The sequence below is a fragment of the Mus caroli genome, unplaced genomic scaffold (assembly GCF_978045245.1).
Source record: "Mus caroli unplaced genomic scaffold, Mus_caroli_1 scaffold_4, whole genome shotgun sequence".
Lineage (NCBI taxonomy): Eukaryota > Metazoa > Chordata > Mammalia > Rodentia > Muridae > Mus > Mus caroli.
This window is the reverse complement of record NW_028227259.1, coordinates 30,832,982-30,849,129: the sequence shown is the minus strand read 5'-3', so window position 1 is coordinate 30,849,129 and position 16,148 is coordinate 30,832,982. Positions and strand designations below refer to the sequence as shown.

Sequence of the window (16,148 nt, the reverse complement as noted above, 5' to 3'; positions counted from 1 at the left end):
TTATAGGAACTAAACAATTCCAACACAACACAGTAGGAATTGGGAGGGAAGAGTTGATTCTAATGAATGGGTTTGTTAACAGAACCTCAGAGGAGATGGCAATACTGACAATGTCTCCACCCTCTTTGTTCCAGAAAAATAAACCATGTACAGAGTTCACAGGAGTAGGTCAGGACATGGGAACAGGTGTGCTCTGGCCCAATGCAGAGAGCAATAGAATCAAGGCCCAACCCTATGCACCTCATGGAGCAGAAGGGAACTTAAAATTTTTGATGTTTCCACCAATCTAGTTAAGCACTGAACCCAAAACGTTGGTATTTACTCCTTAGCAGCCTGTGTGTAACTAACAGAAGACATAGTCTTTCACCCTCAAAAAGAAAACAGACATAATTTAAAAAGACATGCAAGGTTTGGGTACTCTGTCTCAGTGGAAAAGCATTTAACAGGAGAGGTAACATACTCATACATTTGCTCAGTAAATTAATTTTCGGGGGGGGGGGTGGTGTAGAGATAATTCAGTGGTTACTCTCTCTTTCAGGGACTCAAGTTCATAACTCCATGCTGGACTGATAACTACCTGTAATTCCAACTCAAAGGATCCAATACCTTTTGGCCTCCCTGGACATCTACATACACATGCACATACACCAACAAATATTCACGTAAGTAATAGTAAGTCTATCTAGGCATAGAGATACATGCCTTTAATTCTAGCACCCAAGTAGCAGAAGCAGGCAGATCTCTGTGAATTTCAGGTTAGCCTAGTCTACATAGTTAGCTCCATGCCAACAAAGGCTACATACTAAGACCCTGAATGGATGGATGGATGGATGTATGTATGTATGGACAGAATGAATGAATCTTATTTTGTTTGCTTTGAGGCAACAGAGTATTACAATATAGCTCTGGCTGTCTAGGAACTATATAGAATAGGCTGGCCTCAAATATGTAGAGATCTACCTGCCTCTGCCTCCCAAGTCCTGGGATTAAAGGTGTACATTTTTAAAAGACCTATATGTGCATTAAGCTGTAAAGACTTTGAGACATGTTAGTTTGAGCTATAGTTTACAGGTATAGAACATATCTCGGCACTCAGCGTCTCCCAAGAATTGGGCTTCTATTTAAACTTATTAACAAAATACTAAATGAACAAACACATGCAACCAGTAAGAATAAGGTTCTCCTCTTTCTAGCATAAGGTATATGAAAGGCAAGGAACAAGTAGTATCAAAGATCCTGGGCTCATGGTGACATTAAAGAGCTTCAAGCAGACTTGGTATTTATTGAGTCATTCAAGTTCCTGGATGCAGGACCTGAATTTAGTACTTGCCCCGTCTGGTGACTTTTAGCAAATAATAACACTTGGCCTACAGAACATTCCAGGGCCTATTTACAGCTTTACTATTTTGTGCTTCCAACACTATTATTTCTGTTAGGCTGAAGAAAATCTATGCATCTTACCAGCCACCAGTTTTCCAATGAAATTTACAAGGAAATACCTAATTAACTGATTCTGGTGAAGGACAACCACTGAGAAGTTCAATTTGGGGAAACAAAAGAGACTTATGTTGGGGGCTGGAGAGATGATCAGATCCCTAGAACCTGAAGAAATGTCACATGGCTATGTAATCCAGCTCCAATTCCAGCATTGAGAAGGCAAAGATGGAGAATGCCTAGAATAAGCAAGCAACTTGACTAGCACAGGCCAAGAGACCCTACATTTACTATCTCAACTAGTGAAATCTCTTTACCTCTTAAGCTCACCTCCCTTCCCTATTCATCCAATCCACTGCAATTACATGCAGCCTCCCACTGCCTCTGCTGCACAATGCTCTGACTCCTGGCTTTTGCAGTCATCTATTAGCTAGACACATACTTCTCCCCAGGTACACTTCCTGGTCCGTCCACTGAACTGGTCTTCACGAGCTATCACCTTTTACCGTATCATAGACTACTCAAGAAATATCTTGTTGTTATTGAGTAGAACTGAGACAAAATAACACTTGATTTTCAGTTAGCTCATGAGACACCCACCTATCAAGACTTTTCATCTTTCCAATATATCCCAAATGCTAAATGACTACTAAGCAGCTGCAATGAGCTCTAACGGTACCCAATTCAACAACTGCTCTGTTGTCACTGTGACTTCTGATCTTGCTCTTCCTTGATCCATCACTACAATGTGCATTAGCTAGTGGCTCCTGGGCCAAATATGCTGTTGATGTTTTCAGTTGTCTCCACAGTAGTCCATTTTTAACTCAGATAAAAGAATCACTACAAGCTGTTTGGTCTAACAACATTTCCACAGTATAAGAATCAAGTAGTTAAGATGTCATTACCAAATAATAATAATAATAATAGTAATAGAGCATTAAAATGATACATAAACCGGAGCACAATAAAAATGCATTCTATTACCTAATGACTAGTTTCAGCTATGTGCGCACCCAAATTCCTTTTTGCCCCAGCTTGATATACCGTAACCCAGACAACTCCTCCCATTAAACACTAAAGTCCTTCCTCTGGCCCACACAGGGGGGCCCTGCAGCACTTCCTCCTTTTGTTACCCATAAGGTGTTTGTCTCTCTTAATTACTTCAAACCCAAGACTTGTGCTCACTATCAACAGCCCCTCTTACTTGTGTACCTCTCCAAGACTTGTGACCATCTTCAATGATGAGCCACTCCTTCTCATTCTGAATGGTCCTAGAACTAACCAACTCAATGAACTCCCACATAACTGTATGCATTCCTGTAACACCTGTTTTAATGATAGTTTTTAAATGCTTTAACCTCCCTTTTAGCCCACTATCTACTGGAGGTAGTGGAAAAGAAAGGATACAGGGGAAGTGGACCTGTTCAGAAATGGTTCTTTGGAGCAACTCCTGTCTGTGCTGTCTGAAAACAGGTAATACAGTCAGCAGTGGCAGGTGGACCCACTCCCAGCACCTCACGGAAACAGCAGCAGTCCAGTAGAGTCAGGTCAGCAGCAGTGGTGGCATAACCAAGCAAGAACAGCCAGGCCTCAACCTCAGCACAAGTCAGCAGGACAGAGCCAGAGAGACACCAGGTACCAGGAAAAGTTCTCACCTGTGCCTCTCAGTACAGTGAAGATCAGCAAAGAAGCAAGACCAACAATTGTTGTACAGCTTAGCTCTATCAGCAAGCCAAGTTCAGCTTCCATCACTGTCCATCAAGTCCTATTTATACCCTCCAAACATCACATGTCCTCCACGGGTCTTGCCTCAGCATGTACCTTGCCTTAGCATGTGCATCTGTCTCAGCTGACATCACTCTGTCAATCAGCCCAAGTTCATAGAAGCAGCAAGAAACTGCAGCGCATCACCAGAAGTTTTTTTGGCATGTTTCTCTCTATGTAGTACCGACAAATGCAATGTAAGGCAGACCGAATACATGCATTCAGTTAGCAAAGAATCTCTCATCACGTGTCCTCTCAAGTGCTTGCTTTAGCAGAACATTCTTTCTCCTGTGTCTGCTTCAGCAAAAGACTCTTTCACAAGTCTGCCTAAGTCTTTCACCTGTGTCCACTTCAGGAAAGCACTCCTTCACCCGTGTGCCCCAGCACAACACCATCCAACACAACTGACTCTTCAAAGAACCCTCAAGTTTCCACTTCAGACTCCCAACACTGATCTACTTTCCCTCATCATCTGCATGCCACACAAGGCCTATTACTGACCTTGGGTGCTGAGGTGCAGAGTCTGCCTCTGCCCATGAAGGAGCAAGAACATGAACAGAACTCTGGTCTGCTCTGCTCTGCTCTGCTCTCTAACAAAAGCCAAGGTGCCTGGAACAGGTGGAATAGAGAGAGAAGCAAGTGTTTCAGAGAAGCTACACATAACGGCTCCCAGCTCCAGCACCTCTTCTGTTATAGCAATAAAGGAAAGATAGCCTGGGTCTTCCCTGCCAGGTAACCCAAACTAAAGAGGCACACCATGTATGACTTAAGAAGAACAGTTGTCACTTCCAACATCTTTGCCATGAGACATATGAAATAAGCATTCAGAGACTTCAACAACTACCTTCAGGTTGTGCCTCACATTGAGACTGGCACAGTATATTCCATTCAGAAACAAAGTAGGAGATAGACATTGTGAAGAAAGGAGCTTCTTCAAAATTACATTACAAGTTACACTGTGTCTGTGACTCCTCCCAGACCTGAATATGAATCTAACTGCTACTGGGGTGGCTTTGTGAATGAACACATACCAGAAACGAACACATACCTTGAACAGGGGTTACCACTGTCCCCTTGAAGTGTGGGTTGATGTGGATGTTCTTGGGCTGCTGAGGAGTCACTGGGGGAGGGGTCAACATCATCCTTGGAGTCTCAATCTGGGGGGGCATGTGTACTCCCTGTGGTGGGGAGGGGTGATGCGGATGCTGTAAGGGGAGTAGAGGCTGCAGCTGCTGTTGCTGGAACAGACTTCTGATTGGCTGCTGCTGAGGTGGTGGTGGTGGTGGTGGAGGAGGAGGCTGCGGCTGTGGAGGAGGGATTAATCTTGGAGAGTGAGCCTGAAAACCACCAAGAGAAAATTTTACAGAAATAAACATTTAGAAGAATACAAAAGTAATGTTGACGTGCTATAAGCTTACACCAATTAACTTCTTAGAAGTAGACTTACAGTAAAAACTTGTACACAAACTTTGCACAGAGGATATGCAATAGACTTACGAAACTCAGCCAGTTCATGGCAAAGACAGAAGAAATGATAGCATGAATTCTGAAGAAATAAAATTTTGCCCAGGAAATAAATTGCCCACAATGAGCAAAGATATCCATAGCCTCTAAGCATAGTTAGCCCTGCCTCTTCTCGAGGGGATAGAAGGCAGACAGAAACAATCACTAGAAACTTCCCATTTAAAAGGGAACAAGTTACACTGTGTCTGTGACTCCTCCCAGACCTGAACATGAATCTAACTGCTACTGGGGTGGCTTTGTGAATGAACACATACCAGAAACGAACACATACCTTGAACAGGGGTTACCACTGTCCCCTTGAAGTGTGGGTTGATGTGGATGTTCTTGGGCTGCTGAGGAGTCACTGGGGGAGGGGTCATAGAGCTGCTACAAGGAGCTACATAGAGCTACATAGAGCTGTTCCAAGAAGAAGATACTTTGAGAAAGCGGTATCTGGGCCAAGTCTCCATTGGAGAAAAGAGATGCATCACACAGAGAGAATAATAGACTATGAATGGAGAAAAATAGGTAAAAGGACTTCCTGTTTAATCAAGGGGGGTGGGCATAGAATACGTATAGAGGGTCAATAAACAAAAAAAATTAGAAGTACAATTTAAAGTAGCCAAGATACCTAAAGTGGCCCTGCGATCCCCTACAGCCCCATCTCTTAATTTCCCAGAAAGCAGCAGGCCTATTCCTGACAGGGCCAGAAAGTGAGTTTGAGTCAGACAATCTGATTCAACAAGTTTTGCTTTTAATCACTAATCAAGTCAACTTTACTGCCAAATAGTAGTCAAAACACTTATAATTCAGCTGTCTAATTAGTCCTTTTCCCTGGAATGATGCCCAATTATAGAGGATCTCTGCATTCCAAGTGAAAGATACAACATGCATGGTGAGGAAGCCCCAATGATGCCCTTTCTGGGAAAGTGACTGACTGCTCATAGTGTGAGATGGACGAGATGAACACAGGCCTGTGACGGGCTATGGCAAAAGCAAATAGCCACAGTCTGAGGGAAGACTTCAGAGGAACAATAAGATTAAAGTTAAATTGTATATGGCTTTGGCTGGCTGGCTTTCTCAAGAAAGGACTTCTCCAAAGATTCAGAAATCAATAAACCTGAACTCTCCTATTCTGAGAATCCAGGGCACGCTGCTCATTACTTTTATGCATGCAAGTGTATAATATATAGAATTGAAAAAGGCTGCCTGTTGAGCTTACCGAGAGAGGCTGGCACTGAAACTGGGGAAGGGGGATCTCCTCTCCTCCCCATTTCAGACACTAGCATATTTGTCTGGGGATGGAATGCCCCCCCCCTTACTTTCTGACAAGAAGGGAAGAGAATAACACACTGCCCAAGAATAAAAAAAAAAAATCACTGTCATTGAGAATAGCTAAGTCATGTCATTGAGTAATAGCCAATATTGAGAATAGCAAACTATTTAATAGTAAATCTTACTATTGTTTATCCCATGATATAAAAATATCTAAAATACCTACAGTGTGAAAGAGAAACTGTTACTTCAGCCATGGGAAGCTCATTAATGAAGAAAAAGCTAAACTACAAATACCTCAACATCCCTGGCTGGTTTCTGCTAGATGCTGTGAGCCCTTATTTAATAATGTTACCCTCCTACTGTCAGTATTCATTAACCTGGAGGGCCTCAGCTGAGCAGAAAATTCTGCACTGGCCTGGACTCCACCAGGAACTCTAGCTGGGTGCTTTAGAAGGGCTTCCCCACAGTTGATTTCTCCTGAAAGGAGAGCACAAACCCTGAGAGAGACCAGGAAAAACACAACTATTGCAAATGTTCCCACCAAAGACATAGTAACATGGCATGATGGAGCTATTAGCCACATGTTCAACCTTTGAACAGCATGTAAGTGTGAGGGGTAGGAGGGGAAGAGGGATAGTAGTAGCTCTAAAGCAAAGCAGCCTGAAAGAGAAAGGAAGTCATGGGACACCTCAGACCCTGGGGTATGAGCCATCAGATAAGACACCCAAAATGAGTGTCCACTAAAAGTGCAGGCTAGGACTTCAAGAAGAACAGAACCCAGATCAAGAAACAAGACCCAAGAACATTCCTCCGAGAATGTGGAGGTGAACAGGCAAGAGGACAGATTCATTCTTCGTGAAGAGTAGTAAGCAAACAGGATCTAGAATCTCTGTGGCTTGGGGAGGGACATCACAGGCAAGCTCACTTACATGATAGCCCTAATAGGCTGAAAGACAAGGCTTCAGCCAAAGTGCATGGCTGGTCAGAGGGTTTGGTGGCTATGCAACCCACCAGGTGGTCAGTCACACCAGCATCCCTGTTAGGATGCAGGTTACCTTTGCTTTTTGACTAGCTGTTAAAGGTTATCTCCCACCTGCTCTGCATTTTCCTTCTGACTGGTAAACAGGCACTCATGCTGATGAAAAACTAGTCTGGTGCATAACTTGTTAACCTTGACAGAGAACAAACCAATTGTGTACAAAAGAGCAATGTATTGATATAACCAAACTTTCAAGTGCTATCACCCACCTTTCCCTCTTCCCTTGGGGTACATTAAAACTGGATTCTCATGCAAGGCCAACAACCACCCTTTCTACTTCATCACTTCACCAATGGATGGTATCTAAAACATTGTTAACAGAAGCCAAGTATAGGCTGCAAGCCTCAGAGGAGTATGTGGTATACACTAGAGGCATATCTTGCATTGTGTTTCTTCCTAACACTGTCTTCCAAAGGAGAAAGTTTACCTCTAGCTTGCAAAAGGACAAAACACCATGACTCCTGTCTTTGCTGAGACCTCCCAGAAGAAATCCATCCAAGTTTAACTGCATAGTTCAGTTTCAAGTTATGAACATTTTTACAAGGTATATAATTAAGAAAACTGCTACAGCAGGGAAAACCTATAGGAAAACAGTTTATAAAACAAGCAACTATGACCTAAATCCTGTGTTAACATCAGCATATTTCAGCATACTTGAAGAGGTCTCACTGATATAAGGGAGAAAAGCAGGGCTCGGTGGTAGCCACACAGGCCATCAGCTACTCAACAGAAGTGTTGAGATGGATTTTTTAACTACCCAATAATGAAATAACCCAATCCTCAGGCTACAAATAAAATCTTAGCACAGACCAAACTTCAGAAGCTTCAGCATTTCTTCTATTGCTTCAGTGTCATTTCAGAAAAAGTAAGTGTGAGCTGTGTGGACCACAGGAGCACACCTTCACTGTTCTAAAACTGTCTGGTACTGCATTATAACATTATAATTACCACAACAGACGGCTGTGTAGGAAGCAGGGCAGGCCTGTGCTCCTTCATCCTTCCCCTTTCACTGTTGTCTCGCCTCTGGTCTCCCATTCCACGGCACATCAGAGAACCTCCTCGCCTTCCTCCCCGCCGGGAACCATAGCGTCCCTGCTTATGTTGTCGCTCTCTTTCTTCAAATTCAAGCAATGCAGCTTTGGCTTCTGCAGAAAGCTCTATGTAAAAAGATGTACAGGTGTTAAGTACAATCCACACTACACACGTCTGTGGAGAGAACAGTAAGAACCAAGTACCAATCTCTAATACAAGTATCATCTATCAATCTTAAATGCTTTCATTTTCACAGTGTAGATTTAGTAAATCTAAGAAAATAGCCAATGTTCACAGACCGTTACAGTAGAGGAGGAGACTACCCCTCACTGGGCACCAATGAGGTCAGTAAGAGAATGTCTCTGGCCAGGCGTGGTAGTGCATGCCTTTAGTACAAGCTCTCAGGAGGCAGAGGCAGGTGTATATGCATGAATCTGAAGTCAGCTTGTTCTACAAAGTGAGTTCCAGGACAGCATCGCTACACAGAGAAGCCTCGTTAATCCCAGCACTCGGGAGGCAAAGGCAGGTGGATTTCTTTGTAGGCCAGCCTGGTTTACAAAGTGAGTGCCAGGACAGCCAGGGCTACACAGAGAAACCCTGTCTCGAAAAACCAAAAAAAAAAAAAAAAACAAAAACAAAAACCAAAAAGATGCCACTAATGTGCAATGGCACAGAATCAGGTGGAAACAAACAAACAAAACCAACAAACCTCCCTCAAGTATTCTGACATAAATCAAAGCCATTACTAACTTCTTTCTGAAGTCAAATTATTAAGGATAATTCCTGAATGGAACAGTCACTAACTGCATTTTGCTTTAAACTTTTACATCCATTAGCATATGTCATGCTGTAAAAAGGCATTGTATGTCCATGCAGCCAGCTACAGACACTTTGTCAAATAAGAGGAAAGCCAAGCACAAAAACAAAACAAAACAAAAAAACGGCTACTTAGAGCACTGCAGGAGCTTCATGCGTCTACTTGGGTTCCTATGTTTCCCTTTGCAATGAACATAGCACAGACCCTAAAAATCTTCCAACAGTACATTATTCTAAGCGTCTAAGGGAGCCCTTTCATCCATAGAGGGTCCCTTTATTTTACAGTAGTGTCTTTAAAAGTATGATTTAGCAATACTACGTAGTAGTAGTAACATCCTATATTAGTAAATGTGTATTTTCTCAAAATTTTACTAAACACTGTCTTAAGCCTTTCTCCTCCACTGAGGGCAGTTAAGTATGACTAGAGTCTACTTTGAAACATCAGACTAAAAATCTCTAAGTTATGATTCATTTTGGAAATATTGATACGGAATCCCCTCTCATTCAAGTCAATATAAACCCTTGGAAAGAAAACATAATAATCTTTTAACCAGCATAGATTTTTATTTTAATCTTGACTATATTATTGCTTCACACACACATTTTACGCAGTGAATCAGCAATTATTTTCCTGGTGGTTCTGACTGTCAAGATTAATTTTACTATCCTCAGTAATAAAATGGTTTCAAGTGACATCTTTAATCAGCAAGAAAAAATGCCCTCCTCCAATTGAGACAAACTGTCACAAAAGGTCACCAAAATGTGACAGGATAGAAATTACATCTGTAACTTCAACTGAAATGTTAATTTTCCCATAAGTGTTTCCTAAACTATGTCCAAATCCTAAAAAGATATATCATAAAGCAACTACAATTATACTATGCTATTTCTAGTAACAACATATTTGCATCCAAATAATTATAATTATAAAGCAGTTAGAAATGAATACATACTTATGGCATACAGTCTGGCAAAATAAAAATGGCAAACATCAAAAAATAATTGAACCCCCAAAATTTTAAAACAAGAACCATAGTATAAAAAAGTATGTGTCTACTAGCATTAACAACCACCCACTGTTACTAGATGAAAGGGTTCTTCCCACAGGTCTCTGGTCGCCAGTGAAAGTAGCCAGGATAATAGTTCAATAGACAAGATGTAAGGGTTGCCAAGCAGTTAAGACAAAGCAATAAAAAGTAATTTAATATGATGTGCCAGTAAGGCTGAACACAAAATTCAGAGTGACTGACTAGGAAGCTTGGCTTTCCCTCACAGCCATGCTGCTTTCAAAATGCTTCCTAGAGCAAGAGAAGCCACTGCTCTTCACTTCTGCGCAGAGTCTAGAGAAGAACCTGTCAAAGTAGCATTGTGTAGAGCATGCCCTGGCATTTTCATATATAATAAACCAATCTTTTACACACAGTCTAGCTCAACTGGGTTCTACCAGAGAATTACCACCTATGCCTGTGGCTTCCTCTGCACAAATGATTTATGTTCTAAATTCACAGCTGGATGTCATCCTTGGGAAGATGGAGAAAAGCATGACTTAAATAGATTTCTGTAAAATTTAACTTGCAGAAAAAAATCTGACTGTGAAAAGGGCTAACCAAGTAAATATGAATACCTTAGCCCCAAATCCTACTTTTATCTCAGCCTGAAGTAAATATCCCAATTTTTTATTTATCCTAAACAAGATTTTGCTCTTTAACATGGAGGGTCATGTGTGTGATATAGCGCTCTTCACACTTGAGACATGTGTCTCAAAGTGATCAAACTCCATTCTAAATCTCCAAAAGCTCGCTTCCCACACAAGCTGGCAGAGTCAGAAATGAGAAGTATCACAGCCACATCTGATTCTCAAGCAGCCAAGGGCTCTGAGGATTAACCAGTTATCTGTCACTAAAGGAGGACGGTGTTATTTGTGGGCGGGAGAGTTGGCTCAGAAGTCCGCACTGGTTGCTCTTCCAGAAGACCCAAGCTCAATGCCCAGCACCTACACAGTCATTCATAAACACCCCTAATTCCAGTTTCAGAGGATCTAGGCCCCCTTTCTGAGCTCCACACATGATAAACACACATTTATTTCAGGCAAACACTCAAAACATACAAAATAAATCTAATTTATTATAAGTTTTTATTTGTAGACAAAATGACAAAAAAAAAATCAAATGTTCAAAAGCTATGCATCACTAGAGAACACAGGGACTCTAGAAGAAACACGCTTTCATCTCAGTATAAAAGCAGGGAAACTGCTTTACAATCCAATAAACTTCATCTTGGGACTGGACACACAAAAACAAGCCTACAGATAACACTCATGTAAACTTCCAGCTCTCAAAGGCTGGGGCACCATCTTCCTCACCAAGCTTTCTATCTGTCCATCATCTGGGAATGTACAAGCCCTGTCAGGAAGCTTCCTCTCTCAGGAAACCAGTCTTCTGAGGAGTGGTAACATCCTTTGTATATTGAGAATGACCCAACTTTGAATGAAATTACTAGTAAATTTTCAAAACACGATGCTTCCTTAAATTAGAACTCTAAAGAAAAAAGAATTTTTAACATTTTTCTTTTGTTCAATTACCTAGTGAAATTACCACATACCACATTCTACAAAAATGCACTTAGTCCTTTTTAGAGGAAAAATACATTATCAAATTATTTCCCTTACAGAACTGCTCCTAAAGATTCCAGTTCCAGGGATATGACTTGTCTATAACAAAACAATCCTCCTAGCCTTTTGTCTCTGGAGAAGGCTGGTTATAGCTATCAGGTAGGTACCTTGAAAAGAAAGCAGATTTGACAGCTGTCATAAAAAAAAAAAATGAAAGTGTAAATGACTCTGAAGAGTCAAAAAAAAGTCCAAAAATAATAATAATAAGGAGTGACCAAACTAAAATATGAATACAGGCAAGTAAAATAAGGCAAAATAAAATATGAATACAGGCAAGTAGAACAATCCAGAACAGCCATGCTCACATCCTCAGAGAGAGATACAATGAATATTAATAACTGTGATGAGTTAGTGGTTGAAGGTAGCTTAGTGTCCACCTGGAGAATTTGTATGTGCCCCTGAAAGATACATGCTGCTTGCTCCTCTTTAGTAGTAAAAGCAAGCATATTGTGGTTTGAATGAGAATGGCCCTTATAGGTTAGCGAGTGGGGAAACCCCAAGTAAGTGAAGACCTGAGGAAATGTGCATTTTGTAATGTACACCATCATTTTGAGGACTCCAAGGCCAACTGATCCAGGGGAAATTGGCATGAATCATTACACCCAAATGTACCAGGCTCAAGAGGAATGGCAATGCTTTCTTTGGAGTCGGGAGTCCACTTATAGACAACTGGTCAGTGTGGGCAAAGACTAGCAGCAGCTTCCTCCTCCCAGATGTTTGTAACCTGAGACTTCTCTCTTATACAGACCTCCTATCAAGACTAGCTAAGCTCCCAGTTTCACTATGTTTGTCTGTCTTTTCTTCATTCCCTCACTGTTCCTAGCCAGGGTGCCAAGCTCCAAGCCTTGAATGACAAGGTACATAGGTTCATATATTTGAATGTTTGTCCCAGTTTGTAGAACTATTTGGGAAGGATTAGTAGGTGTGGCCTTGTTGGAAAAGATATGTCACTAGGGGCAGGATTTGAGTTTTCTGACTACTCACACCATTCCCAGTGTCTGTGTTGTTCTCTCTGGCCCCTAATTGTGGATCAAGTAACAATTCATGCTACCATACCTTCGCTGTGCCACAATGAACTCAAAGCCTCTGAAACTATAACCCCGATAATACTTTTTTTAAGTTCCTTTTGATCATGGCATTTTGTCATAGCAATAGAACAATAACTAATACAAACAATGGTGTTTCAAAACAATAAAGGGTGGCTCAGCAGTAAGGAGCACTAGCTGTTCTTCCAGAGGAGCTGGGTTCAATTCCTTGCACCCTCATGGCAGCTCATAACTATCTGTAATTCCAGTTCCAGGGGATCTGACACCCTCACAGACATACAAGCAGGCAGAACACCAATGTATATAAAATTTTTAAAAAATGATTTAATAAAAAACACACATTCACAGAGAGAAAGAGAGATGAGAGAGTTGAGGAGGGGGTGGGGGAGGGGGACTGACAGACCATCAAGGCAATGAGGCTTTGACCTTTATTTTTATCTAGACCAAAATAGAAAGGCAAGTAGACCCCCATGAGCTTTGCTTTCCTCTTGAGAAAGCCACCCTCTGTTGGTCTCTGTTCTTCTAAAGTCCAAGCAGAACCTGGAACACACTGAAAATACAATCTTCCTGGGCAATGCATGGGACTAAAGGCTCAAAAGGGCTGGTAGTGGCTCCAATACTGCTTTCAAAGCCCCAGGTCACTCTAGTCAGATACTTCTTCTACTACTAAGTAATACTCCCAGGCTCTGGGGTGACTATGACACTCCAGTATGCACCCAATGATCAGTGGGAAAGGACACAGAGTATACAGAGGGGTGGGGCTAATGCTCTCAGTCAGCAACAGTCTGAGAAAGGTCTTCAGCGGTAGGTACCTGACATTTAGTTAATGATCTCTGTTAACTAGTCACTGAATACCCAGAAACAACAAGCAGAGAAAACCCAAAAGAATGGCCATAAGGACATTACAAGTACAAAATAAAATCAATATGGCCAGAATTTAGCCCTGGCTACCTGAGGGACACAGTCCAGCAGAGAAGAGCCAAGCATGACCCTGCTACCACCTTAGTACAGTCAAGAACACAGGACACAAAGGTGAGTAGCATTAGGTCATATACTCTCAAAGAAAACGACTAAATAAATAAATACTTTTAAATATTTCAATCAAACACTTATAACCCAGAAGTGGTTGTTTGGCAAAATGTTGAGCATAGCACAACTGGGCACCAGCCTCACTTATACCATGCACCCTACCAATAATAAATCATAAAAAGATATGGAGAGATCTGAAGTGGAAATAAAGATCAAGGAAACAGGCCAAAGGGGGGGGGGTTAATTAATTTACCCACAGGCCAAAAACAAAAATTACCCAAAGTTTCTGGAATGTTCCTTCTCTCTCTAGTTACATCTGAAAGCCTAATAATTGTTCCTTCTTTCCTTTCAGTTTTAAAACGTAACCGTCCAGATTCCTCATCATCATCATCTTCTTCATCTGATTCTTCTTTTATGTCTTTCTGGAGTTCCAGGGTTTCCATTCCTCCCTACAGGCAGACAGAAGCAAAGAGAGAGAATGAGTACACAGTCACGTAAAATATAAGTACATTTCAAAGTTCCTGGTAAAAGGCTATGTGAAACCTGAAGCCAACTCCAGTAGGGAAAAACCTGCAAACTCCTGCCTATAGTTAATACATGAGGACCTCCCACTACTGCTACTTACACTTGCTTGAGAACAGATATCTGTTAAACATCCCTGCTGCCTTACAGCTAATTCAGACCACAGCAAAGTTCCTCATAACTTAAGTTGTCTATGACCATGAGGTAAGCTAACATCTGTAAACTCACCACTGAGAAAACACTAGTTAATAGCGCAGGACTCACCCGGAAGCTGTAATGGCTATTTCAGCCATGTAAGCTGAACAGTTCACAGACCCCAACCACATATTTTGATCTTCTGTCAGGAGAGCAGTCCCTAAGTCAGTTTGGGGTTTTGTGGTCACTACCCCTGCCCCTTCCCTACTTACTTCACTTTTCCTGTCTAGTATTAACTCAGCACAGACTTAGTGCTGAGACCAGTAAAAGACAAAAACCCATTTCTTCACACTAAAACCAGGTTTTATTTTAGCAGAGTCTCTTACAAGACTTTCCTCTAGTGCTAACCGAAACTAAAGCAGTTTTTACATATAGTTTTTCTTTTTGAGCTCCTATGGCCCTATCATCTCCCTCTTAGGTTAGTCTCAGTAGCCCACTGGCAGATGAAGACAGATACGTACTAAACATAAGGTTCATTTAAACATTTTCTACCACTGTAATAAAAAACTGCAGCTTGCCTCTTCATTATCATGAACGTTATCTTTACTCTTCAAAGAAACAAAGACATATTCTTAAGAAACTAAACCCATGGAAAATTATTGTTGATTTCCTTTCCTAAATATTCTCAATGCAAAAAGCTAACAAGTCAGACTCTATAACAAGTAGTATAAAAGGGAAAACAGATCCAGGAATCCAAATGCTGAGCATGGAGACTGACTTTACTTTCAGCCTAATGCCTATGGCTTTTCAGTGCTCTGAGGTTCAGCATACTGAAGAACTCTGCAGCACCAGAATTTCACATTCTTGCTAGGGTAATACTACCACTTCTGAATCATTGAGTACATATAGACAATCAGAATGAGTAGTATCGATGATGAGGCCTCAACACAGCATTGCCAAAAAGTCCCTGCTGTGCCTCCACATGCTCCGGCAGGACTACTCTGTGTTACACCAATGATATACACCAATGTATATCACTACATATATACCAATGACTGGAAATCCTTTTTAGAAGTAGATTCTGTCCTGGGAGGTCCAGGGTGGGGCCTGAGAGTCCACATTCCTAACAAGCTCCCAGGGAAGCCAATTCTTGGATCCATAGACCATGTTAGTAATATGACCACAGAAAAGAAATCATGTCTACCAAAGCAAAAACCTTAGTGCAGCAGTTATAATAATTATATTATTACTTCAACAGATGCAAAAGATTACTAAAGTTTGGTGTCCATTAGAAAATCACCACGAGCAAACTAGAACCAAAAAGAATTATCTTCAATCTGAGAGCAAATCTGATGAGCAATAAGGTGTCTTCTTCCCAGCACTAAAAATACAGCAAGGAAATCAGCTTTGAAGCAAGTTTTCTGCAGTACATAGCACCTGCACTGGAAGTCAGTAAGGCAAAATAAATAACAAGGATTCTGATTACAGAGAAAAAAATTAAAATGTTTACATTAACAGATAATTTATTAACATGTTAACTAGGGGAAGGGAGGGCTGGAGAGATGGCTAAGTGGTTAAGACTATATACTATTCACACAAAGGATCCAAACTAAATTTTCAGCACCCACATAAGGTAATTTACAACCACCAGTAACTCCAGCACTAGCAGGTCCAATACACTCTACTGGTATTCACAAACACCTGCACTCGTGTACATAACCAAATACACACACACACACACACACACACACACACACACACACTCTCTCTCTCTCTCTCTCTCTCATATACCAAAGAATATAAAAATAAAACCTTTAAAAATTTCAATCTTAAAATAATAAACATATCCATTTTTAATCTAGAGATACATGGCCATCTG

The 16,148-nt window shown here is 41.2% G+C and overlaps 1 protein-coding gene across 5 annotated transcripts in view; it reads right to left on the bottom strand.

Moving 5' to 3' along the window:
• The window catches only part of Rbm33 (RNA binding motif protein 33), a 98,429-nt gene that overhangs the window by 48,728 nt on the left and 33,553 nt on the right, over window positions 1–16,148 (bottom strand). For all 5 annotated transcript variants that reach the window (XM_029477709.2, XM_029477708.2, XM_021161823.3 and 2 more), the window contains 3 exons: window positions 13,890–14,061; window positions 7,967–8,175; window positions 4,247–4,535 (listed from right to left, as the gene is read on the bottom strand). In XM_029477709.2, coding sequence (XP_029333569.1) covers window positions 4,247–4,535; window positions 7,967–8,175; window positions 13,890–14,061 — 670 coding nt within the window. The remainder of the gene's footprint in view (window positions 1–4,246; window positions 4,536–7,966; window positions 8,176–13,889; window positions 14,062–16,148) is intronic.